Source organism: Leucoraja erinacea, chromosome 27, assembly GCF_028641065.1.
Source record: "Leucoraja erinacea ecotype New England chromosome 27, Leri_hhj_1, whole genome shotgun sequence".
Classification (NCBI taxonomy): Eukaryota; Metazoa; Chordata; class Chondrichthyes; order Rajiformes; family Rajidae; genus Leucoraja; species Leucoraja erinaceus.
The window spans coordinates 12678349-12699911 of record NC_073403.1 but is presented as its reverse complement, the minus strand read 5'-3'; the positions used below and the strand labels follow the sequence as shown (position 1 = coordinate 12699911).

The window sequence follows — 21563 nt, the reverse complement described above, 5'->3', positions numbered from 1 at the left end:
GGTCCATGTCAAAATCCTTTAATATATGGACTACTTCTTACATCTTGGAAGCAATCTCTCATAAAGATAGACATGGGTAACAAAAATCATCATCACCTTTGGTGCATTGCAGAGTCTTTGCTGATTGAGGGAATGGGTGCTTGAAGATTAGCTGCTCAGATCTGGTACTTGATGTACCAATGATTTCTGCTTTCCTCTAATTTTCTGAATACTGGCCCACTTACCAGTGCCACCTTGGTAAAATTCTCCAAATTCACTGGACAAAAACATCAAACCAATGTCAAAACTTTCAGAATTGGAACAGTAAATGCCTGAACCTTTACAGTCAAATGCATTGGTTTTAAATTGCAGGGCAGAATTAACAATGGCATAATTGCCCATGTTCAAGTCATAAGCAGTTGGATGAAAGTTAACATTGTTCTGATATTCCTTTCCATATTCATGGTGCCAGACGGCAAACAAAAACACAAAATGCTAGAAATATTCAGCAGGAACAGTCAGCATTCATGGAGAGGAAAAAAAAGAGCTCATGTTTCAAGTCAATAATCTTTTGAATAGATGTCACTCAACCAAAAGGTTAACTCCATTTCTCTATCCGTACGTATGTGCTGCCTGACCTGCTGAATATTTCCAACATTGTATTTTTATTTCCAATTTTAGTATTTGTAGATTTTTGCTTTTTGATCACAGAAAGCAGAATGAATAACTAATTAGAAAGTTGGCAAGATGTCAGAGATCAGCCTTTTTTCGCTGCATCCAACATGCATCAACTAAGATACACTTCATAAACTTTACGCATGATGAAATACCGTTTTCTTATCATAAAGATTCAAACTTGGCAGTGCCAACTGTTACACAACAGTGCAACCTACAACAGACAAAATCTGCAAAACCATTGATTATACAATTTTGACACATCCAAATAAGCATTTACAACAGCACCAAACAAATGATAGGTTAGAATCTGCATGATAAAGGAATAGTTGATAATATATGCACATTTTTACACTGTTTTCAAAATACACTACCTTTATTGCATGTGTGTTCTGCTATTAAACTAGATAAGAAGTCAATAACTGTCGTATGTACTGCGAAAGAAACAATAGAATTATTTCTTGCTTCAACTTTACAGGTACATCTAACAAATGATTAACTAACAATTGGAGTCAGAATATTAGGCCTTGAGATATTGGGAAGGGATCAGTTCAGAAATTAGACTCTGAAGAATAAGACTATGTGGATGAATAGATCTAGTTAGCAACTTCGGGAAGTAGGGTGGGATATATGCCCCAATCAACATCAATGGTGCCAAAGTGGAAATGGTTGAGAGCTTCAAGTTCTTTGGAGTCAATATTACAATGTTCTGTCATGGTCCAACCATATTGAAGAAGGCACACCAATGCCTATACTACCTCAGAAGACTAAGGAAATTCCGCCTGTCTCCAATGACTCTTACAAACTTGGGCAAATGCACCACAGAGACCATGTTTCCAGTTGCATCACAGCATGGTCTGTCCCACATTGAAGAAATTGCAGAGTTGGGGATATAGCCCAGCCCAGCCCATCACATCACATCTACCAGACTCCCTACCATTGACTCCATCTACACTTCCCACTGCCTTGGGAAAGCAGCCAACATAATCAAAGTCCTTTCCCACCCCAGTCATTCCTCCTTCTCACCTGCCCCCTTTTGGCAGAATATTCAGAAGCTTGAAAGCGCACACCACGAGACTCAGGAACAGTTTCTTCCCCTCTGTTATTTGTATTATACAACCTGTTCATTCATCTAAACCATCAAAATACATTCAAGCCTCATGTATGGATATAAATATTCATATTTATCAACAGTGCTATCAAACGACACATTCATTTATAACTTGCTCACCTACGTACAATTTTGATTTTGTTAGAGCCTGTGGACATCAGCCCTGGGAATACTAAATCCAGTGAGGATTAAGTGGCAAACACGCCAATGAACGAAAGACATATGGCACACAAAGAAAGACAGCGGTGATTGATGGAGGTCAGTCATCCCAGCCAGGCTATCACTTCAGGTCCTTTGGGCAGTATTCGGAGCCCAAACATCTTTAGGTGTAAATGATCTTCCTTGACAAAGTCAGATATAGAATTGATTGCACAATATTTCAATTCTATTTTCAACTTCTTATCAAATAATGCAATCCATAACTACAGGAGCTAGACAAAGACTATTTTCAGGAATGGGTTGATAAGCAGCTGATAACATTTTTACCATGAAAGTGTACAGCAATGACAATTTCCAAATAGTATATAACAACCTTCTGTTAACATTCAGAGGCATTACTTTCTCTGAGCACATCACCAATAATCCGAATCTCCACTGGACCAGCCATATAAAAACAGTTGCTATAAAATAAATCACAGGTTTGGTTTCCTGTGGCAAATTCCTGTCAGCCCAAGGTATTTTCAACATCTACGACACAAGCCAGAAGTATTATGAAATACTGTCCATTTCCTGTATGAGTGCAACTCCAACAATTTGAAGCTCATTTGATTGGCACACCATCATCTAACCTACACAATCATTGTTTCTACCAATGGTTCACAGTGGCTGCTGTGTGCACCGCCCACAAAATGCACTGCAGTTTTGTTTTTGCCCAGGCTATTCCATCAGCACCTGCCAAGTCCACAACCTCTATCATAAGGACAGGGCAGCAGGTGTATGGAAATATGACCATCTACAAGCCCCCCTCCAACTTGCACATCAACCTAATTTGGAAATATTTTGTCAGTCCTTCAATATCACTGGATCTCATTCCTGGAACTCTCAACATGCGACCATGGTGAACATATTTTCACCAGAATAAGTGAAATGGTCTAAAGTGGCAGATCACCAATTTCTTTGCAAGAGCAATTTGTGATTTGTAATAAATGCAAGCAAATAAATAACAGAACTATGGATATAAATAACAGAATTAGAATTTTTGCCATTCTAAAACATAACTGCCACGGTAAAACTCCTCAAGAACGCATAACATTCACAACTAAATTCCTGATATCTACATGATACAATTTCAAATTACAAGATGGGTTTAACACATTACATTGCATTACTGAGCAAATTAATATGTTACCTGTTAATTTCTTCACAGGTTGAAGACGGACACTGATAGATTGGTGTGTGAGTAGTGGGGAAGAGGGGAGGGAGCGGGACATTCCTTCCATTATCCGAATATGCTGCATTCCTTCCGAAACTGGGAGAGACGGGACAGCGTAATCTGGTTCAAAAGCACAGTCGTTTTCTGTATTGGACCCACCTTATTTAAAAAAAGAGAACAAGAATTTAGCATGAAAAAATTGAAATGTTTTTACTTAACTTGTGTCACAAAAAAAAAGCAACACGGAGGTAGTGAACTGATTACAAAAGGGTTCATTCTGCTGCAAACTTCCCCTTGTCAATATCTGACAACTGTTAGACTTGTTGATATATTGATTTAGCCAGAACAACTTTGCCTTTCCCACACAGACACTGACAACAATAACAAATGCCACAGTTTTGGATCCATTTAGAAGCTTTTGATATCTAAATTTCCAACTAAAAGACGTTGATGGTAAAATACATGGATAATAATGCCTATGCTTGTTAACAAGCTGTTAGAGAAAAAGTAGCCATAAAATGTGAAATATCATACAAACATTTAATAGAAATTCGACATGTTAGAAATTGTTCTGCTGATTTTAGGCAGTGTTTTGGACTCAAGGATGAGTTGCTCCCACTTTAGTTCTGCGGGTTGAGGTGGCCTTAGAGATGACCCGCAGACTCTGTCACAGCTGGCACATAACAGGTTGGGCGAGTGGGCAGTTTGGGAGTTAGCAAGCTCATTTTGTCACTTTCACTGATTCTCTGCATGTTCCAAGTGCCATCCCAAATGTTCCTTTTCCATCTTGAGCTGTCAAGGGCCAGGGATTCACAGGCGTCAGTGGGAGGCTTTGTAAATATCCTCCAGCCATGATCTCTGTCTTCTTGCTTATCATTTGCTGTGACAGAGCTCAGACTAGAGAATATGTTTCAGGAATCTGGTGCAGGGAATGCAAATATGTTTCAGGAATCTGGTGCAGGCTCATCAAATCCAGCTAAATGAAATCAGGGTCACTTAGTTGGACTTGAAATATATATGCTACAGTTAATATCACTTGTCAGTGAATTTGGAGGATTTTGCAGATATATTGTCAATTGCGTCCCCAGTGTCTTGAAGAGTCAGCAATAGGTAGTCCATGAATCTTAAGCAGACAATAGACAATAGGTGCAGGAATAGGTCATTCGGCCCTTCGAGCCGGCACCGCCATTCAATGTGATCATGGCTGATCATCCCCAATCAGTACACCGTTCCTGCCTTCTCCCCATATCCCCTGACTCCACTATTTTTAAGAGCCCTATCTAGCTCTCTCTTGAAAGCATCCAGAGAAACTGCCTCCACCGCCCTCTGAGGCAGAGAATTCTACAGACTCACCACTCTCTGTGAGAAATAGTGTTTCCTCGTCTCCGTTCCAAATGGCTTACTCCTTATTCTGAAGTGTTCCGGACTCCCCCAACATCGGGAACATGTTTCCTGCCTCTAGCATGTCCAAGCCCTTAACAATCTTATATGTTTCACTGAGATCCCCTCTCAACCTTCTAAACTCCAGAGTGTACAAGCCCAGCTGCTCCATTCTCTCAGCATATGACAGTCCCGCCACCTCGGGAATTAACCTTGTAAACCTACGCTGCACTCCCTCAATAGCAAGAATGTCCTTCCTCAAATTAGGGGGCCAAAACTGCACACAATACTCCAGGTGTGGTCTCACTAGGGCTCTGTACAACTGCAGAAGAACCTCTTTGCTCCTATATTCGATTCCTCTTGTTATAAAGGCCAACATGCCATTTGCTTTCTTCACTGCCTGCTGTACCTGCATTCTTAAGTATTCAGGGAACATTGCAGTATGTAAATGCAGAGTTGTATCCTGATTTTTTGCCGTTATTTCCAAACACGATTCCGCAGATAGCCTCAGAAAACCTCATAAGAATTTTGGTACATTGGCCTTCATCAGTCAGGATATTGAATATAGAAGTAGGGACATTCTGTTATGTACAATGAATTGAGGTCACAGTTGGAGTATTGTTTTCAGTTTTGGTCATCCTGCCACAGGAAGGATGCAATTAAACTGGAAAGACTGCAGAGAAGATTAACGTGGTTGTTGCCATTACTCAAGGACGTGCCCCACAAGAAAAGGGCGGGCAGGCGAGGACTTTATTCAGTGGGTGTGATCTTACGGAAGTGTATACAATCATGAGCGAAGGAACAGTCTCTTTTACCAGAGCTGCTAACTCTCACACATTGAGTGTGAGACTCACGCTCTGTTGTGAAAAATTCTGTGATCAACGAGAATTAAAAAATAATATCAACTACATGAGCCGCGGGTGTTGGAGAGCCGGAGCAGAGGGAGGGATGGAAGCAGAAGCAGCGGCGGGGGCAGATGCGGACGGGGAGGCAGGGCTGGCGAATGTTTGCCGGGCTGGCGAGTCGCTCGCTGCAGCTCCGGCCATGGAGCAGCCTCAGTGCAAGAGTCCCGGGCCATCAGAAGCGTCGGAAGCATTGTGCCGCGGCCTGGACCAGGCTGCGGCTCGGTGCATCCTGGAGGACAACCAGTGGCTGCAGGAAGTAGGTACCAAGCACTGGGTAGAAGCGGTGTTAGAAAGTGGTCTTCAAATGGGGGTGGTTGGAGAAAGCATCCTGCTTGCCTGCTAGATTTTCACTTACTGTAACTGAAGGAAAAATGTTCCTGCAGTTCAGAACCAGGGGTCACAATTTAAGAATAAGGGATAGGCCAGTTAGGACTGAGATGAGGACAAACTTTCTTCACCCGGAGAGTTGTGAATCTGTGGAATTCCCTGCCGCAGAAGGCAGTGGAGGCCAATTCACTGGATGTTTTCAAGAGAGTTACATTTTGCTCATGCGGCTAGCGAAATCAAGGGATATGGGGGAACAACAGGAAAGAGGTACTGGTATTAGATGAATAGCCATGATCATATTGAATGGCAGTGCTGGCTCGAAGGGTCGAATGGCTTATTCCTGCATCTATTTTCTATGTTTTTATGCTTATATGGCAATAAAACTCGACCACTTGATTTTGAAGCATTCATGCATCGTGGAAGTATAATGTAGTCATTGAGTGATACAGTGTGATACCCCCACCAACATGTCCCAGCTACACTACCTGCTTTTGGTCCACATCCCTCCAAACCTGTCCTATCCATGTATCAGTCTGTTTTTTAAATGTTGGGATAGTCCCCGCCTCAACTACCTCCTCTGGCAGCTTGTTCCATACACCCACCACCCTTTGTGTGGAAAATGTTTCCCTTAAAAAGTTATCTTTTAAAAATACTTCAAATAAAAAATATTGAAATCATACTTTTACAATGCACTAAAACAAGATACGGGTCAAAGTAAATGATAACCAGAACTAGGATGAAATGCGACTGGCTTCATCACGATGATCACCTAAGTTAAACTCAGCATTCTTCAAAACAAAATCAAACTGCTTCCATGCAAAGCTAATACAAATCAAATTAATTGCAAAACAAATCTAATATCAAATCGGTTCTGCAATTTTATAAAATCAAGTTTACATGAAAATATGTCAAATTGAAAGGACCATTAGCCAAGCACAATTGGATCATATATGTTCAGTTGCATATTAAATTAGATTCAGCTAAGATTTCACAATTGTAATGTGAAATAGATTAACATTATTAAATCAAAATTGTGGCATCCCTGGAATTTGCAAATTTAATTGTGAACAAATTAAGGAAAGCTGAAATGTTGAAACAGGCAATACATCATCAGGATAAAGCAAACTCCTTGAAGTCCTCTTAAAATGTCATCACTATTACAATACTAGGTAAAGATGATGATATTAACAAATAAGAACTTTTCTTCCTTGAAAGGGTTCATAATTCACTCAGCCATGTCAGCTGAGGAGAGCTTTGAGTTTGCTGATGGCCATTAATGCGTTAGTGTCGGCTTTAAGTCATTTTACGGAGGCCTGTTTTAAGCTGAAAGAGACTTATTTTTAAAGCCACGACACAAACACAGTTCCTGACAAATTCTCTTTTGCAAAAACGAATTATATAAATACTGTTGCAAATAAACAAGGCATTTCTGTGTTTGTTTTGATATCTTAGGACTGAGATCCAGAGATACTTCAGTATTGTGGATAAATGTGAGATTATCCACTCTGGTGGCAAGAACAACGCAAATTATTATCTGAATGGTAGATAGACAAAAAAAGCTGGAGTAACTCAGCGGGACAGGCAGCATCTCTGGAGAGAAGGAATGGGTGATGTTTCTGGTCGAGACTGAATGGTGAATGGTGTCAGATTAGGAAAAGGGGAGGTGCAATGAGACCTAGATGTCCTTGTACATCGGTCACTGAAATTAAGCATGCAGGTGCAGCAGGCAGTGAAGAAAGCAAATGGCATATTGACCTTCATAGCGAGAAGATTTGAGTATAGGAGCAAGGAGGTCCTACTGCAGTTGGATGGCCCTGGTGAGACCACACCTGGAGTGTTGTGTGCAGTTTTGGTCTCCTAATTTGAGGAAGGACATTCTTGCCATTGAGGGAGTGCAGCGTAGGTTCACCAGGTTAATTCTCCGGATGGCGGGACTGACATATGATGAAAGAATGGATTGACAGGGCTTATATTCACTGGAATTTAGAAGGATATGAGGGGATCTTATAGAAACATATAACATTCTTAAGGGATTGGACAGGCTAGATGCAGGAAAAAATTTCCCGATGTTGGGGGAGTCCAGAATTGGGGTCACAGTTTAAGAATAATTCTCTGCCTCAGAAGGCAGTGGAGGCCGGTTCTGTGGATGCATCCAAGAGAGAGTTTGATAGAACTCTTAAAGATAGCGGAGTCAAGGGTTTATGGGGAGAAGGCAGGAATCAGCCATGATCACAGTGAATGGCGGTTCTGGCTCAAAGGCAGAATGGCCTACTCCTGCACCTCTTTCCTATGTTTCAGTTGCATTTACACCATATAAATTATTCTGACTTTCCATCTGAAATTAATCATTTTGCTCGCCTGCACATCGTTCTTTTTTATAACATTTTGTATTAGCTTGACAAATATCTTATTCAGGATAGGGTAACAGGTCGCCCATGAAAACTGCATCTGTTAGAAACATAGAAAATAGGTGCAGGAGGAGGCCATTCGGCCCTTCGAGCCAGCACCGCCATTCATAGTGATCATGGCTGATCGTCCCCAATCAATAACCCGTGCCTGCCTTCTCCCTATATCCTTTGATTCCACTAGCCCCTAGACCTTTATCTAACTCTCTCTTAAATCAATCCAGTGATTTGGCCTCCACTGCCCTCTGTGGCAGGGAATTCCAGAAATTCACAACTCTCTGGGTGAAAAAGTTTTTTCTCACCTCAGTCTTAAATGGCCTCCCCTTTATTCTAAGACTGTGGCCCCTGGTTCTGGACTCGCCCAACATTGGAACATTTGTCCTGCATCTAGCTTGTCCAGTCCTTTTATAATGTTATATGTCAAGTCAAGTCAAGTCAAGTCAAGTTTATTTGTCACATACACATACGAGATGTGCAGTGAAATGAAAGTGGCAATGCTCGTGGACTTTTGTGCAGAAGACAAACAACCAAACAATCAAACAAACTATAAACACAATCATAACACACATATTCTTTTACATAATAAATAATGGAAGGAAAAACGTTCAGTAGTTAGTCCCTGGTGAGATAGGCGTTTACAGTCCGAATGGCCTCTGGGAAGAAACTCCTTCTCAACCTCTCCGTTCTCACCGCCTGGCAACAGAGGCGTTTACCTGACCGTAGCAGCTGGAACAGTCCATTGCAGGGGTGGAAGGGGTCTGTCATGATATTGTTGGCTCTGGAGTTGCACCTCCTGATGTATAGTTCCTGCATGGGGGCAAGTGAAGTTCCCATAGTGCGTTCGACCGAACGCACTACTCTCTGCAGAGCCTTCTTGTCCTTGGCAGAGCAATTCCCAAACCAGATGGTAATGTTCCCGGACAAGATGCTTTCCACCGCCGCTGCGTAGAAGCACTGGAGGATCCTCGGAGACACTCTGAATTTCCTCAATTGCCTGAGGTGGTAAAGGCGCTGCCTTGCCTTACTCACGAGTGCTGAGGCGTGTGATGCCCATGTCATATCCTCGGAGATGTGGACTCCCAGATATTTAAAACAGTTCACCCTATCCACAGGATCCCCATTTATCCTCAATGGAGTGTACGTCCTCGGATGATGTGCCCTCCTAAAGTCCATGATCAGCTCCTTCATTTTTTTGATGTTCAAGAGGAGGCTGTTATCCTGGCACCAGAGTGCTAGACCAGCCACCTCCTCCCGGTAGGCCTTCTCGTCGTTGTCTGAGATCAGGCCCACCACCACAGTGTCATCAGCAAACATAATTAATGAGTTGGAGCTGAACCTAGCCACAGTCATGTGTGTACAGGGAGTACAATAGGGGGCTGAGGACGCAACCCTGGGGCGATCCTGTGCTCAGGGTGAGGGACTTCGATGTACTCCCTCCCATCTTGACTACCTGGGGCCTGGCGGTGAGAAAGTCCAGGACCCAGGCACACAGGGAGGTGTTAAGCCCCAATTCCATTAGCTTCCCGGCCAGTCTGGTGGGGACTATCGTGTTGAAGGCTGAACTGTAGTCTATCAACAGCATTCTCACGTAGCCCCCCTTCTGGCTGTCCAGATGGGAGTTTCTATAAGATTCCCCCTCGTCCTTCTAAACTCCAGTGAACACAAGCCTAGTCTTTTCAATCTTTCCTCATATGACAGTCCCACCATCCCAGGGATCAATCTCGTGAACATACGCTGCACTGCCTCAATCACAAGGATGTCCTTCCTCAAATTAGGAGACCAAAATTGTACACAATACTCCAGATGTGGTCTTACCAGAGCCCTATACAACTGCAGAAGAACCTCTCTACTCTTATACTGAAATCCTCTTGTTATGAAGGCTGACATTCCATTAGCTTTCTTCACTGCCTGCTGTACCTGCACGCCAACTTTCAGTGACCGGTGTACAAGGACACCCAGGTCTCGCTGTACCTCCCCCTTAACTAACCTAACTCCATTGAGATAATAATCTGCCCCCTTGTTTTTGCCACCAAAGTGGATAACCTTACATTTATCTATATTATACTGCATCTGCCCACTCACTTAGCCTGTCCAAGTCACCCTGCAACCTCCTAACATCCTCTTCGCAGCTCACACTGCCACCCAGCTTTGTGTCATCTGCAAACTTGTTTGCAGATGACACAAAGGAATCCTAATTCCCACTTCCAAATCATTAATATATATGGTACACAGTTGTGGCCCAAACACCGAGCCTTGCGGCACTCCACTCGCCATTGCCTGCCATTCTGAAAAGGACCCGTTCACTCCTACTCTTTGCTTCCCATCTGCCAAACAATTTTTTAGCCAAGTCAACACCCTACACCCAATACCATGTGCTCTAATTTTGGTCACCAGTCTCCCGTGCGGGACCTTATCAAGGGCTTTCTGAAAGTCTAGATACACTACATCCACTGGCTCCACTTCATCCATTTTACTGGTCACATCCTCAAAAAATTCCAGAAGATTAGTCAAGCATGATTTTCCTTTCATAAATCCATGCTGACTTGGATTAATCCTTTTACTGCTATCCAAATGCCCCATTATTACCTCTTTCATAATTGCCTCCAGCATCTTTCACACCACCGAAGTCAGGCTAACTGGTCTGTAATTCCCCGTTTTCTCTCTCGATCCTTTCTTGAAAAGTGGGATAACGTTAGCTATCCTCCAATCCACAGGAACTGATCCTGAATCTATTGAACATTGGAAAATGATCACCAATGCGTCCACTATTTCTAGAGCCACCTCCCTGAGGATCCTGGGATGCAGACCATCAGGCCCAGGGGTTTATCATCCTCCAGTCCCATTAGCCTACCCAATACTATTTCTCGCCTAATGAAAATTTCTTTCAGTTCCTCTACCCCCTTAGATCCTCTGTCCTCCAGTACTTCTGGGAGATTGTTTGTGTCTTCCTTAGTGAAGACAGATCCGAAGTACCTGTTCAACTCTTCTGCCATTTCCTTGTTGCCCCATAATAATTCCACTCGTGTCCGCATTCAAGGGACCCACATTTGACTGCTATTCTTTTTCCCTTAACATATCTAAAGAAGCTTTTACTGTCCGTTTTTACATTCCTGGCCAGCTTCCCCTCGTACCTCATCTTTTCAGCCCGTATTGCCCGTTTTGTTTCCTTCTGTTGTCCTATGAAAGTTTCCCAATCCTCTGGCTTCCGGCTACTCATTGGTGTGTTGTACATCTTTTCTTTTAGTTTAATTCTATCCCTAGCTTCTCTTGTCAGCCACAGTTGTCTCCTACTCCCCTTAGAAACTTTCTTCCTTTTTGGAATGAAATGATCCTGCGTCTTCCTGATTATGCCCAGAAATCCCTGCCATTGCTGTTCCACCGTCATTCCTGCTAGGATCCCTTTCCAGTCTACCTTGGCCAGCTCCTCTCTCATGCCATCATAGCCCCTTTTGTTCAACTGCATCACTGACAATTCCGATTTAACCTTCTCCTTCTCAAATTGCAGATTAAAACAAATCATATTATGATTAGTTATGTTAATGTTATGTTAATCCATTCAAATCTGGATATAAATTCTCCCACTATAGTATATTTTAAAAGAACTTTCCATTTTAAATGCATTCTTTTAGTATTGATGAGAAATCAATTTATAAAAATAAAACATAAATATCATCACATATAAAGTAAATGAAGAGGTATGTTATTTAATCACCATTATTGAAAAAACGTTCAGGTTCAGTTTTATTAGCATTACACTCTCCTGCTGAACCAACCCACACTGGGAACCAATCGGCACACAATAGAATTCAATAGCACCATTTGTGTAGGTGTTTTTTGAGAAGTCACGATCCCAGCGCTCTTAATACATCCACCTCAGCTTCTCTGTTCAGTGCCTTTTGAATTTTAATCAGCTGTGGGTTTGAAGTGCTAGTACTTCATCTTTCTCCCCACCCAACCATGGGAGAATTTACAGCATAAATATTGGTATGCCTCTTTCCACAATTTCCTGATTCAAAACAAGAATCATGAAGTTGCATTTAGTGGGACTGGAAATGCATGCAACATTACATCTGTATATACCTTAAATAGATATCAGTGATGCCCTGAAAACAACCGCATGATACTTTCCAATGTTGCTAAGGATCCTAGACCTCCATTGGGACTTTTGATATTAAAGTATGATATTTCAAAGTGCATCTGTTAAATAAGTTCACAAGCTGCATTAATGAGGGTTTTTTTAAGAAATGCTTCATTAGAGATGTTTTAGGAACTGTTTTTTATTCTTCAACTTTCCATTGGTGACTTTTTTTATGCTCATTGGATGTTAAGACAGCTTAACAGGATTTGCTTCCTTTTAGGTGCAACAGGAAGGAAAAAGGATCTGCAAATGCCGACTAATAACACTTAACGAATTGTGGCATGTGACCAATGTAAGTTTCTGTAAGTTGCAAAACTGGTTCACTTTAAAATCCGTTAGACCACTCTCAGTCAATAGACAAAACCTATATTGAACAAAATGACCATTTGCACAATTTAAGTTCCTTTATAAATATGGTGCCCTTCCGAATGCTTGGCGTAATGTTGCAGGGGGGAGGGCTTTGGGTTTATGAATCACTGGATCAGTTCTGGGTCAGGGGCGACCTGTACATGAAGGATGGATTGCACCAGAACTAGAGGATGGATTGCACCAGAACTAGAGGATCAATATCCTTGCAGGATGGTTTGCTAGTCGTGCTACTCGGGAGGATTCAAGGGGTGCAGCGCCCAGAGTAACCGTGTTGCAGGTGGGGAGGCAGACTTGTATGCAGAAAATGGAACAGGCAAGTCCAGTGCTGGCAGCTCAATGTTCCAGATAAAGAAGTTTAGAATGTATGGTGGGGTGGGCTAAAGGTTAGGGAGTATGCACTGGTGATCTGGAAGAGCATTACAGCTGTTCTCAGGAAGGATATATAGGTCATTTAATGAAGATATTGTAGCGGCGCCTGCTAGCGCACGCAGATATCAAACCCGGCGTACGGAAGCCGCAGTCACATGACTCGGGAGGAGCTGTTGTTTTCGCGCGGTTTTTCCCTTGCGCGCGTTAGTTCAGCGCTGACCACCGTTGTGGGCAGACGTGTCTGATAAGCCTAAATACTGCAACTTGAACTTTTGAATAAAGATCTGTTGAAAATTCCAGTAGTCGTTTCTCAGACCACTAAAATATAAGGCTAGAATTTAGGAATAAGAAAGAAGTGATCACCTCAACAAGGTTACCCGATAGGCCCAATGGAAATAGAAGATATTTAAGCAGACGGGTTGTCGTAGTGGGGGATTTTAAATATCTCAATATTGACTGGGATTGCCTTGATGCTAGGGTCTTGGATGGGGTAAAATTAATAAAATAGATCCTAGAGAGTATCTTGAAGCAGCAATTAGATTCCTGCAAGGGAGGGGTCTGCACTTTACCCTACTTTAGTGAAAGAAGATGTGTAAGTGATATAAGTGTCTGCAGGCTCTCTTTGGGAATAGTGACTCCTGAGCAGGAAAGCTTCAAGGTTGTGAAGGGAAAAGATAAGATTGGTGCTCGAGGTAGTGTCCTAAACTGGGGAAAAGCTGATTTCAATAGTGCAAGACAGAACCCGGCAAAAGTAGATCAGTAGCAGCTCTCCGGGGTGAAAAACCACATCCAATAAGAGTTTGAAAGCTAGATAATAAGTGTTTAGAATGTGGTAGGTTTAGGAAACATTGGTCACCAAAGCATATTGAACCTTGAAAATCAAAGATTTGGAGAGAATTCATCAAGACTGGATTTACTCCTATTTGGAAGAGAATGGGCTAATTTTGGATCGCCTGCATGGCTTTGTATGTGGACAGTCACGTCTCACTAACTTGAATTAGTTTTTTGAGGGGCTGACGAAGGAGGTGGATGGTAGGCCAATGGCTGTATATATAGATTTTAGTAAGACTTTTGATGAGGTCCACATGTTAGGCTGATTCAGAAGATTAAGATGTAAGGGATTCGTGATGACTTGATTGTTTGGATTCCGAACTGGCTGATTATTAGAAGACAGAGTTGTGGTGAAAGGTAGATATTCTGGTTGGAGATCTGTGACCAGTGGAGTTCTGCAGGAACCTCTGTTCTGTGCTGGAACCTCTGCTGTTTGTGATTTATGTAAATCTATATATATATATATATCTATATATATATATATATATCTATATATATATATCTATATATATATATATATATATCTATATATATATATATATATATATCTCTTTTTTTTTTTTTTTTTGTATGTTTTTTTTGATGTTTTTTTTTATTGTTCCTTCGTGTGTTTTGTGGGGGGGGTGGTGTGGGGGGGGGTGAGGGGGAAACTGCTTTGGTCGCCTCCTCCACGGAGAGGCGACTTTTTCCAGGTCGCCTCCCCCGTGGCCTAACAACGAGGATCAGGCGGCCTTTCCCGGAGACGTGCCCGGGGCTTCAGCGGCGGGTGCAGCGTGGACTCTCGGCGTGGAGCTGGTGAGCCCTCGCTGGGGCTCGCTGGAGGGGAGCGCTCTGTTTCGCTGGCCTGCGGCAGCCAGCAGCCTGAAGCCGCGGTCTGCAGAGCTCCAGCTGGTGCGGCATCTGCAGCCCGGGATCTCACGTTGGGGACCCGGGGGGAAGAAGAAGCTCCATCGGCCGGACCGCGGCTGACTTCTACCGCGGGCCCGGCTCGGACTTACCATCACCCCTGGAGGGGAGCTTCGACCGCCGGCCCTGCAGTCTGCGGTGCTTCTGGCTGCGGCGCAAACTTTAAATCTTCAACCGCTGGCCTGCGGCCTACACCGGCCTGAAGCCGCGGTCTCCGGTGGGGAAGAGCCGATCCTGGACTTACCTTGACTTTTACCTTGTCCTTTTATCACCTGGACGCCCGCAGCGATGGCTGCGGAGGGTTGAGGTCCCGACCACGGGGGAAAATGGAGGAGGACTGGCCAATTTCAGTGCCTTCCACCACAGTGATAACTGCTGTGGTGGATGTCTGTGTTAAATTTTTATTGTGTTTGTGTGTTCTCTATCATTGTACCGCTGCTGACAAATTCATTTCACTTGCACTTTATGTGCAATGTGACGAATAAAACTGATTGATTGTATAAGAAGGAACTGCACATGCTGGAAAATCGAAGGTAGATAAAAATGCTAGAGTAACTCAGCGGGTGAGGTAGCATCTATGGAGCGAAGGAAATAGGCAGCATTTCGGGTCTTCAGACTGATGTGAGGGTGGGGGTGGGGGTGGGAAAAAGAAAGGAAGAGGCGGTGACAGTGGGGTGAGGGACAGCTGGGAAGGGGAGGGGAAAGCAGGAACTAACTAAAATTGGAGAAGCCAATGTTCATACTGCTGGGGTGTAAACTGCCCAAGAGAAATGTGAGGTGCTGCTCCTCCAATTTATGGTGGGCCTCACTATGACCATGGAGGAAGCCCAGGACAGGAAGGTCAGATTCGGAAGTGCTGAGCCACTGGGAGATCAGTTGGTTATTGCGAACCGAGCGGAGATGTTCGGCGAAGCGATCGCCAAGCCTAAGCTTGGTCTCACCGATGTAGAGCAGCTAACACCTAGAGCAGCGGATGCAATAGATGAGGTTGGAGGAGGTGCTGGTGAACCTCTGCCACACCTGGAAAGACTGCTTGGGTCCTTGAATAGAGTCAAGGGGGGAGGTAAAGCGACAAGTGTAGCATTTCCTGCGGTTGCAAGGGAAAGTGACAGGAGAGGGGGTGGTTTGGGTGGGAAGAGACGAATGGACCAGGGAGTTACTCCATTCAAGGACCCCAGCAGTCTTTCCAGGTGCGGCAGAGGTTTCAGGTTGAGACTCTTCTTATATATTTAAAAAAAAAACAATAATAGTGCAAAGACAAAAACAATACCCAAGTCTATGTAATTCAGAGCTTAATTAGAAGTTTAATAGCCCGATGGTTGTAGGAAAGAAGCTGCTCCTGTTTTCACCATAGTTAAAATAGCCCAGTACATGATAAATGATTTCTGATAATGCCACTGATTTGATTTGCTTATCGGACATTATGTTAATTGCCTGCGCACAGACCTTACAAGATAGTGGTAACGTAATTGGATGACAGTTTAAAAGATCGTTTTATAGTCCTTAAAGATGCAGTCATTGTTTTTATACCTTCAGTCATAGATAGAACCAAGTGTGAATTATCCTGGATCACCTATGTTTTCAAACTGGGCGCATGATTAAGTTTTGAGTGTGTAAGAAGTTTTTATTCTTCTTCTTCTTGTGTTTGATGCAACAGAAGTTATATAACGCCCCCCAAGTGCTGTAGCCAGTTCAATGTGCTGTTGTCGAGGGCCGTGAGGTCAACCCCTTCACCAGGGGGACGGAGGACAGTGCAGTTGAAAATGACGTGCTGCGCTGTTTGCTGGTCTGCTCCACACACACAGGCTGCTGATGAATGCAGCCCCCAGCGATGCATGTTGGCTTTGAACCGGCCGATCCCTGTACGGAGCCGGTTCAGGGCGACCCACTCTTTGCAGGCCAGCCCCTCTCACTCCTCTGTGTCCCGTACAAGCGCCTCGAAGGCTTCTCCTGGCCCGGCTCGATTCAATCGTCGACCCCCAACTACCCGCTGAACAAGCCGGATTCCGTCTTGGACGCTGCACCACCCATCAAATAGTCAAGCTGGCCAAGTTTTTATTCACTGTTTATAACTCCAGTGCAAAACTCAGGACGGAGGATGGAGAAACAAGAATACCACCAAAAGAGGAATGACATTTTCTGTCCCAGTAACATCAGCACTTCCCTCTTAGAGATAGTATGAAGTGCCAATGAGATGTTCCCATGCTCTGGTGCCAACTGGCCTTCAAAACCAACCTACCTTTTTAAATTGCCTCACTCTCAACCAGATTGTAAAACTTCTTTCACACATTCATCATTTATATAAACTCTTGTTTTCAGTTCTATCCCTTCTCAGCTTTCTCTTCTGGTTAAGAGGATGACGACATGTGGACGAGGGTTTAATCCAATATTTTCAAAATGGAATCAGTTAATATCTGCTCTGTTAACTCGATACTCAGTGGACAATTCTCCTCTCCTATTGCAGTCAGTGGGACCAAGCATAGGCTTGGCGATCGTTTCGCCGAACACCTCCGCTCGATCCGCATTAACCAGCCTGATCTCCCGGTGGCTCAGCACTTCAACTTCCCCTCCCATTCCGAATCGGACCTCTCTGTCCTGGGCCTCCTCCATGGCCAGAGTGAGCCACCGGAAATTGGAAGTATATTCTGTGCTCTGTATCTTCCCCTTTGCTCTATCTATTGTGCTTGAGATTGACTTGATTGTATTCATATATTGAATATCTGATCGGTTAGGATAGCATGCAAAACAAAGCTTTTCACTGTACCTTGGTGCCTGTGACAATAATAAATCTAAACCCAAAATATCATATTTCTCCATGCATTAGACAGCATGCCATGTGCTCTGTGACCATTAACTGCATTAAAACAAAATAAGGTAGACAAAAGTGCTGGAGAAACTCAGCAGGTGCAGCAGCATCTATGGAGTGAAGAAAATAGGCAACGTTTCGGGCCCAAACCCTTCTTTAGACTGAAGTAGGGTGGGGGAGGGGGGAGGATGGGGAGAAGAAAGGAAAAAGGAAGAGGAGGAACCCGAGGGCTGAGGGAGAGCTGAGAAGGGGAGGAGACAGCAAGAGCTACCGGAAATTGGTGAATTCAATGCTCTAGATGTCAGCTGATCTACATCGGTGAGACCAAGCATAGGCTTGGCGATCGTTTCGCCGAACACCTCCGCTCGGTCCGCATTAACCAGCCTGATCTCCCGGTGGCTCAGCACTTCAACTTCCCCTCCCATTCCGAATCGGACCTCTCTGTCCTGGGCCTCCTCCATGGCCAGAGTGAGCCACCGGAAATTGGAGGAGCTGCACCTCGTATTCCGCTTGGGCAGTCTGCACCCTAGTGGCATAAACACTGAATTCACCAAATTCCGGTAGCCCTTGCTGTCGCCTCCCCTTCTCAGCTCTCCCTCAGCCCTTCTCTTCCTTTTCCCTTTCTTATCCCCATCCCCCCCCCCATCCTACATCAGTCCAAAGAAGGGTTTCAGCCCTAAACGTTGCCTATTTCCTTCGCTCCATAGATGCTGCTGCACCCGCTGAGTTTCTCCAGCACTTTTGACTACCTTCGATTTTCCAGCATCTGTTTCTTCTTAAAACAAAATAAAAATGAATGGAATGCATCTGTCTGCAGATCATTTTGATGTGTAGTGTTAAGCAAGCATTAGAAGTCAACAACATAGAACAAAAATGAGGAAGATATTATACTTGCATTATAGACCCGCATTCATTCAGTAAATTATTCCATATATTTTATATGAATAGAAAAAACATTACATACATAATGCAAATCTTGGGTAAAATCTGACAGGATTGGCAGCTTAATGTGCCATGTTTAATGTGAGAATGAATTGTTTTTACTTGCAGCAGAAATATCAAAAAGCAGGCAGCGTTTTGCTCAGTATGGGCAGCCTCCAAGTTGCAAAAGACCCGACTTACAAATGTTTGACTTTGCCAAAATATTTATACAATTTCCTGAAACGAATTAAGCTTCCCTAACTTTATCGCAAAGCTTCACGGATGAATCTGTGTGACAAACCAAATGATTTAGGGTTAGTCAGTATAGAATAAGCCTGATCGTGCAGTCGTATGCTGCTGAGTTGGAGGTGATATATTTGGCAGGAATTAGCAGTGATTTAAGCCACTGTGCTGGCTGTTCTCTTTGGGGATGGATTTTTCGGCTGTTGCAGACTGACAGGCTTTCCCAGGTTCGAACTTGTGGGGTGTTTCCCCAGACATTTGGGGTTGGGAAATGGTGGGGTGGATGGGGATGCATTTACTGACTGCTACAGAGCTGCAGGCATCTTCTGCTATGTGGGAACAGAGTTTTTCCAAGCTGCGCAGAGCTGGAAGCAGTAAGCACACTCACTCGCTCAAACAGTCAGCAAGGCTGGCTGGCAGCTGTTTCTCCCGCGACTGCTTGCTCTCCCGTCGCAGCTCTTTTTGTGATCCTCCCCCACACACTGTTTTTGTTCATTTCCAATTTAGAAAAAAATTGGGTTGCAAACAGTTCTCAGTAACGGAACCCTGTCATAATCCAGGGACTGACTGCCTGTATTATACTTTTTTTAAATTACTCATAGCTTTGTAACAGCTGAATGAATGTCATGAAAAATCAATAAATACTCTCCAGTTTATTGGCTAACTAAACAAGTACTAAACCGGCCATTCTCAATCAAGTAATGAATGAGTATTATCTTTGCAAGCAACAATTCAGAAGAAATGCTAATTAGCAAGTCTGCCAGGAATTTTTCTAAGTGATCATTACACAGTGACTTTGCTGGAATTACCACCGCTCAGTGAAATTGGGATAGCACTTAGGCCAGATTTTGTTCATGCTCAGAAAACCATTACCCCCCCCCCCCCCCCCCCCACCCCTTCCATAACCCATCACGGGTTATTTTTCCAACTCATATCAGAGCAGAGATTAGCCCTCCACTCCATCACAAGGAAGTCATTAAATAAACATGAACTTGAAATGCTGGTCAGACAACTAACACTGTTTACCATGCAGTGTGCTGCAACTCCAAAACATGCAGCGCTAAATGCTAAGAATATGCATTTATTTTGTGCAGCTGCTAATGTGAATAGTTCCTGGACGAGAGAAGAAACAGCTGAACGGAGCTTCGCCAGCTTGAGATAACCTAGCAAGAACAGTATTAAAGGAGATTATGGAATCAAATCAGTCCCCCGAGACCTCTGGCTCCATTTGACATAAAGTCCACATAGTTCAATGTCAAGAGAAATTCTGTCTGGATGTAACAGTATTAAAGAACAGGTTTTTGAAAAATTAAGCTGCAAGGATTTGCATAATTCTTGGACGTTTCGTAAAAGTCAGCCAACAAGATCAATTAGAAAATAATGAGTGACAAAATGTTCTGAAAATGTCTTATGATTTGAGTGATTAGTGTATATTAAAAACATTGGGGTAAAGTGTGTGATTGCAGTATCAAAGTATCAGTATCAAACTGATCGAAACTGAACTGTAAAATTAAAAAATAAATAGACCAGAAAAATTAAGCTACCGAATGGTAAATTGTTGAGTAAGCTGCCCACGAATGCAGGAAATATGAGAACATCACCCATCACCCATCCCCCCCCCCCAACCATGCTTGATATAAAACTGACTGAAGTTAAAAAACATGTGGAAACCAAGAACCTTAACAATAAACAGGAAAGAAGAACTATGTTTAAAAAATAGCTAATAGTAAAGTCAAAGGTCAACCAGTAATGCAGCAAAATACGATGCAAGGTGGTTGTCATGTACTGACTGAGCTTGCGAGGGGGATGAGCAAACAAGGGATGAGAAAACAGTACAATGTTCATGATCCCAAGAGCCACCATGTAGATGAAGTGAGGTCTATATTTGTGACAATGTTACAGATGAGAAAATGCAAATAGCATTGTTACTCCTATTGACGAATGTGTGTACTGAGGAGAGTGATAGCAACCTGTTCCCCTTCTCATACGCAGAATGGAGAGAGAATACTATTGATATGACACAAAGCTGGAGTAACTCAGCGGGACAGGCAGCATCTCTGGAGAGAAGGAATGGGTGATCGGGTCGAGACCTTTCTTCAGACTTCTTCAGAGAATACAATTAGGTCTAACGGGACAGATTTGGGAGGGAAAGGAGAGCGGTGTAGGAGGTGAGAGAGGGGGCTGGGGGAGAGACGTGTGGGAGGGGGGAGACGTGGGGAGGGGGGATGGGGGGGGGGGGGGGGGGGGGAGAGAGAGGGGAAGGGGTGGGGAGAGAGAGAGGAGAGGGGGGGGGGGGGGAAGAGGGACAGAGGGGTAGGGGGGGGGGGGGGAGGGATGAGGGGGGGAGGGGGAGAAGGGGGGTGGGGGGAGAGAGGGAAGGGGGGTGGGGGGAGGGATGAGGGGGGAGGGGGAGGAGTGGGGGAGGGAGGGAGGGGGAGGGGTAGAGGGGAAGCGGGAGTGGTGGAAGAGGGACGGGGGGGAGTGGTGGAAGAAGAACAGAGGGGTAGGGGAAGGGGTGGGGGAGAGAGGGGAAGGGAAGGGAAGAGAGAGGGGTGGAGGAGGAAGTGGGGGGGGGAAGGGGGAGAAGGGGTAGAGGGGAGAGAAGGGGTAGAGAGTGGAGGAAGAGGGACAGAGCGGTATGGGGGAAGGGGCGTGGGGAGAGAGGGAAGGGGGTGTGGTAGAGAGGGAAGGGGGGTGGGGGAGAGAGGGATGGGAGAGGGAGAGGGGTGAGGAGAGGGAAACATATAAATTAAGTGCAGGAGTAGGCCATGGCTGATCATCCAACTCAGTATCCAGAGCCTTCTCTCCATATCCCCTGATCCCTTT

At 44.1% G+C, this 21563-nt stretch overlaps 1 protein-coding gene across 13 annotated transcripts in view; it reads right to left on the bottom strand.

Annotated features, from left to right (window-relative positions):
• The window catches only part of tanc2a (tetratricopeptide repeat, ankyrin repeat and coiled-coil containing 2a), a 464896-nt gene that overhangs the window by 238656 nt on the left and 204677 nt on the right, over positions 1–21563 (bottom strand). For all 13 annotated transcript variants that reach the window (XM_055657051.1, XM_055657052.1, XM_055657047.1 and 10 more), the window contains one exon: positions 3114–3296. In XM_055657051.1, coding sequence (XP_055513026.1) covers positions 3114–3296 — 183 coding nt within the window. The remainder of the gene's footprint in view (positions 1–3113; positions 3297–21563) is intronic.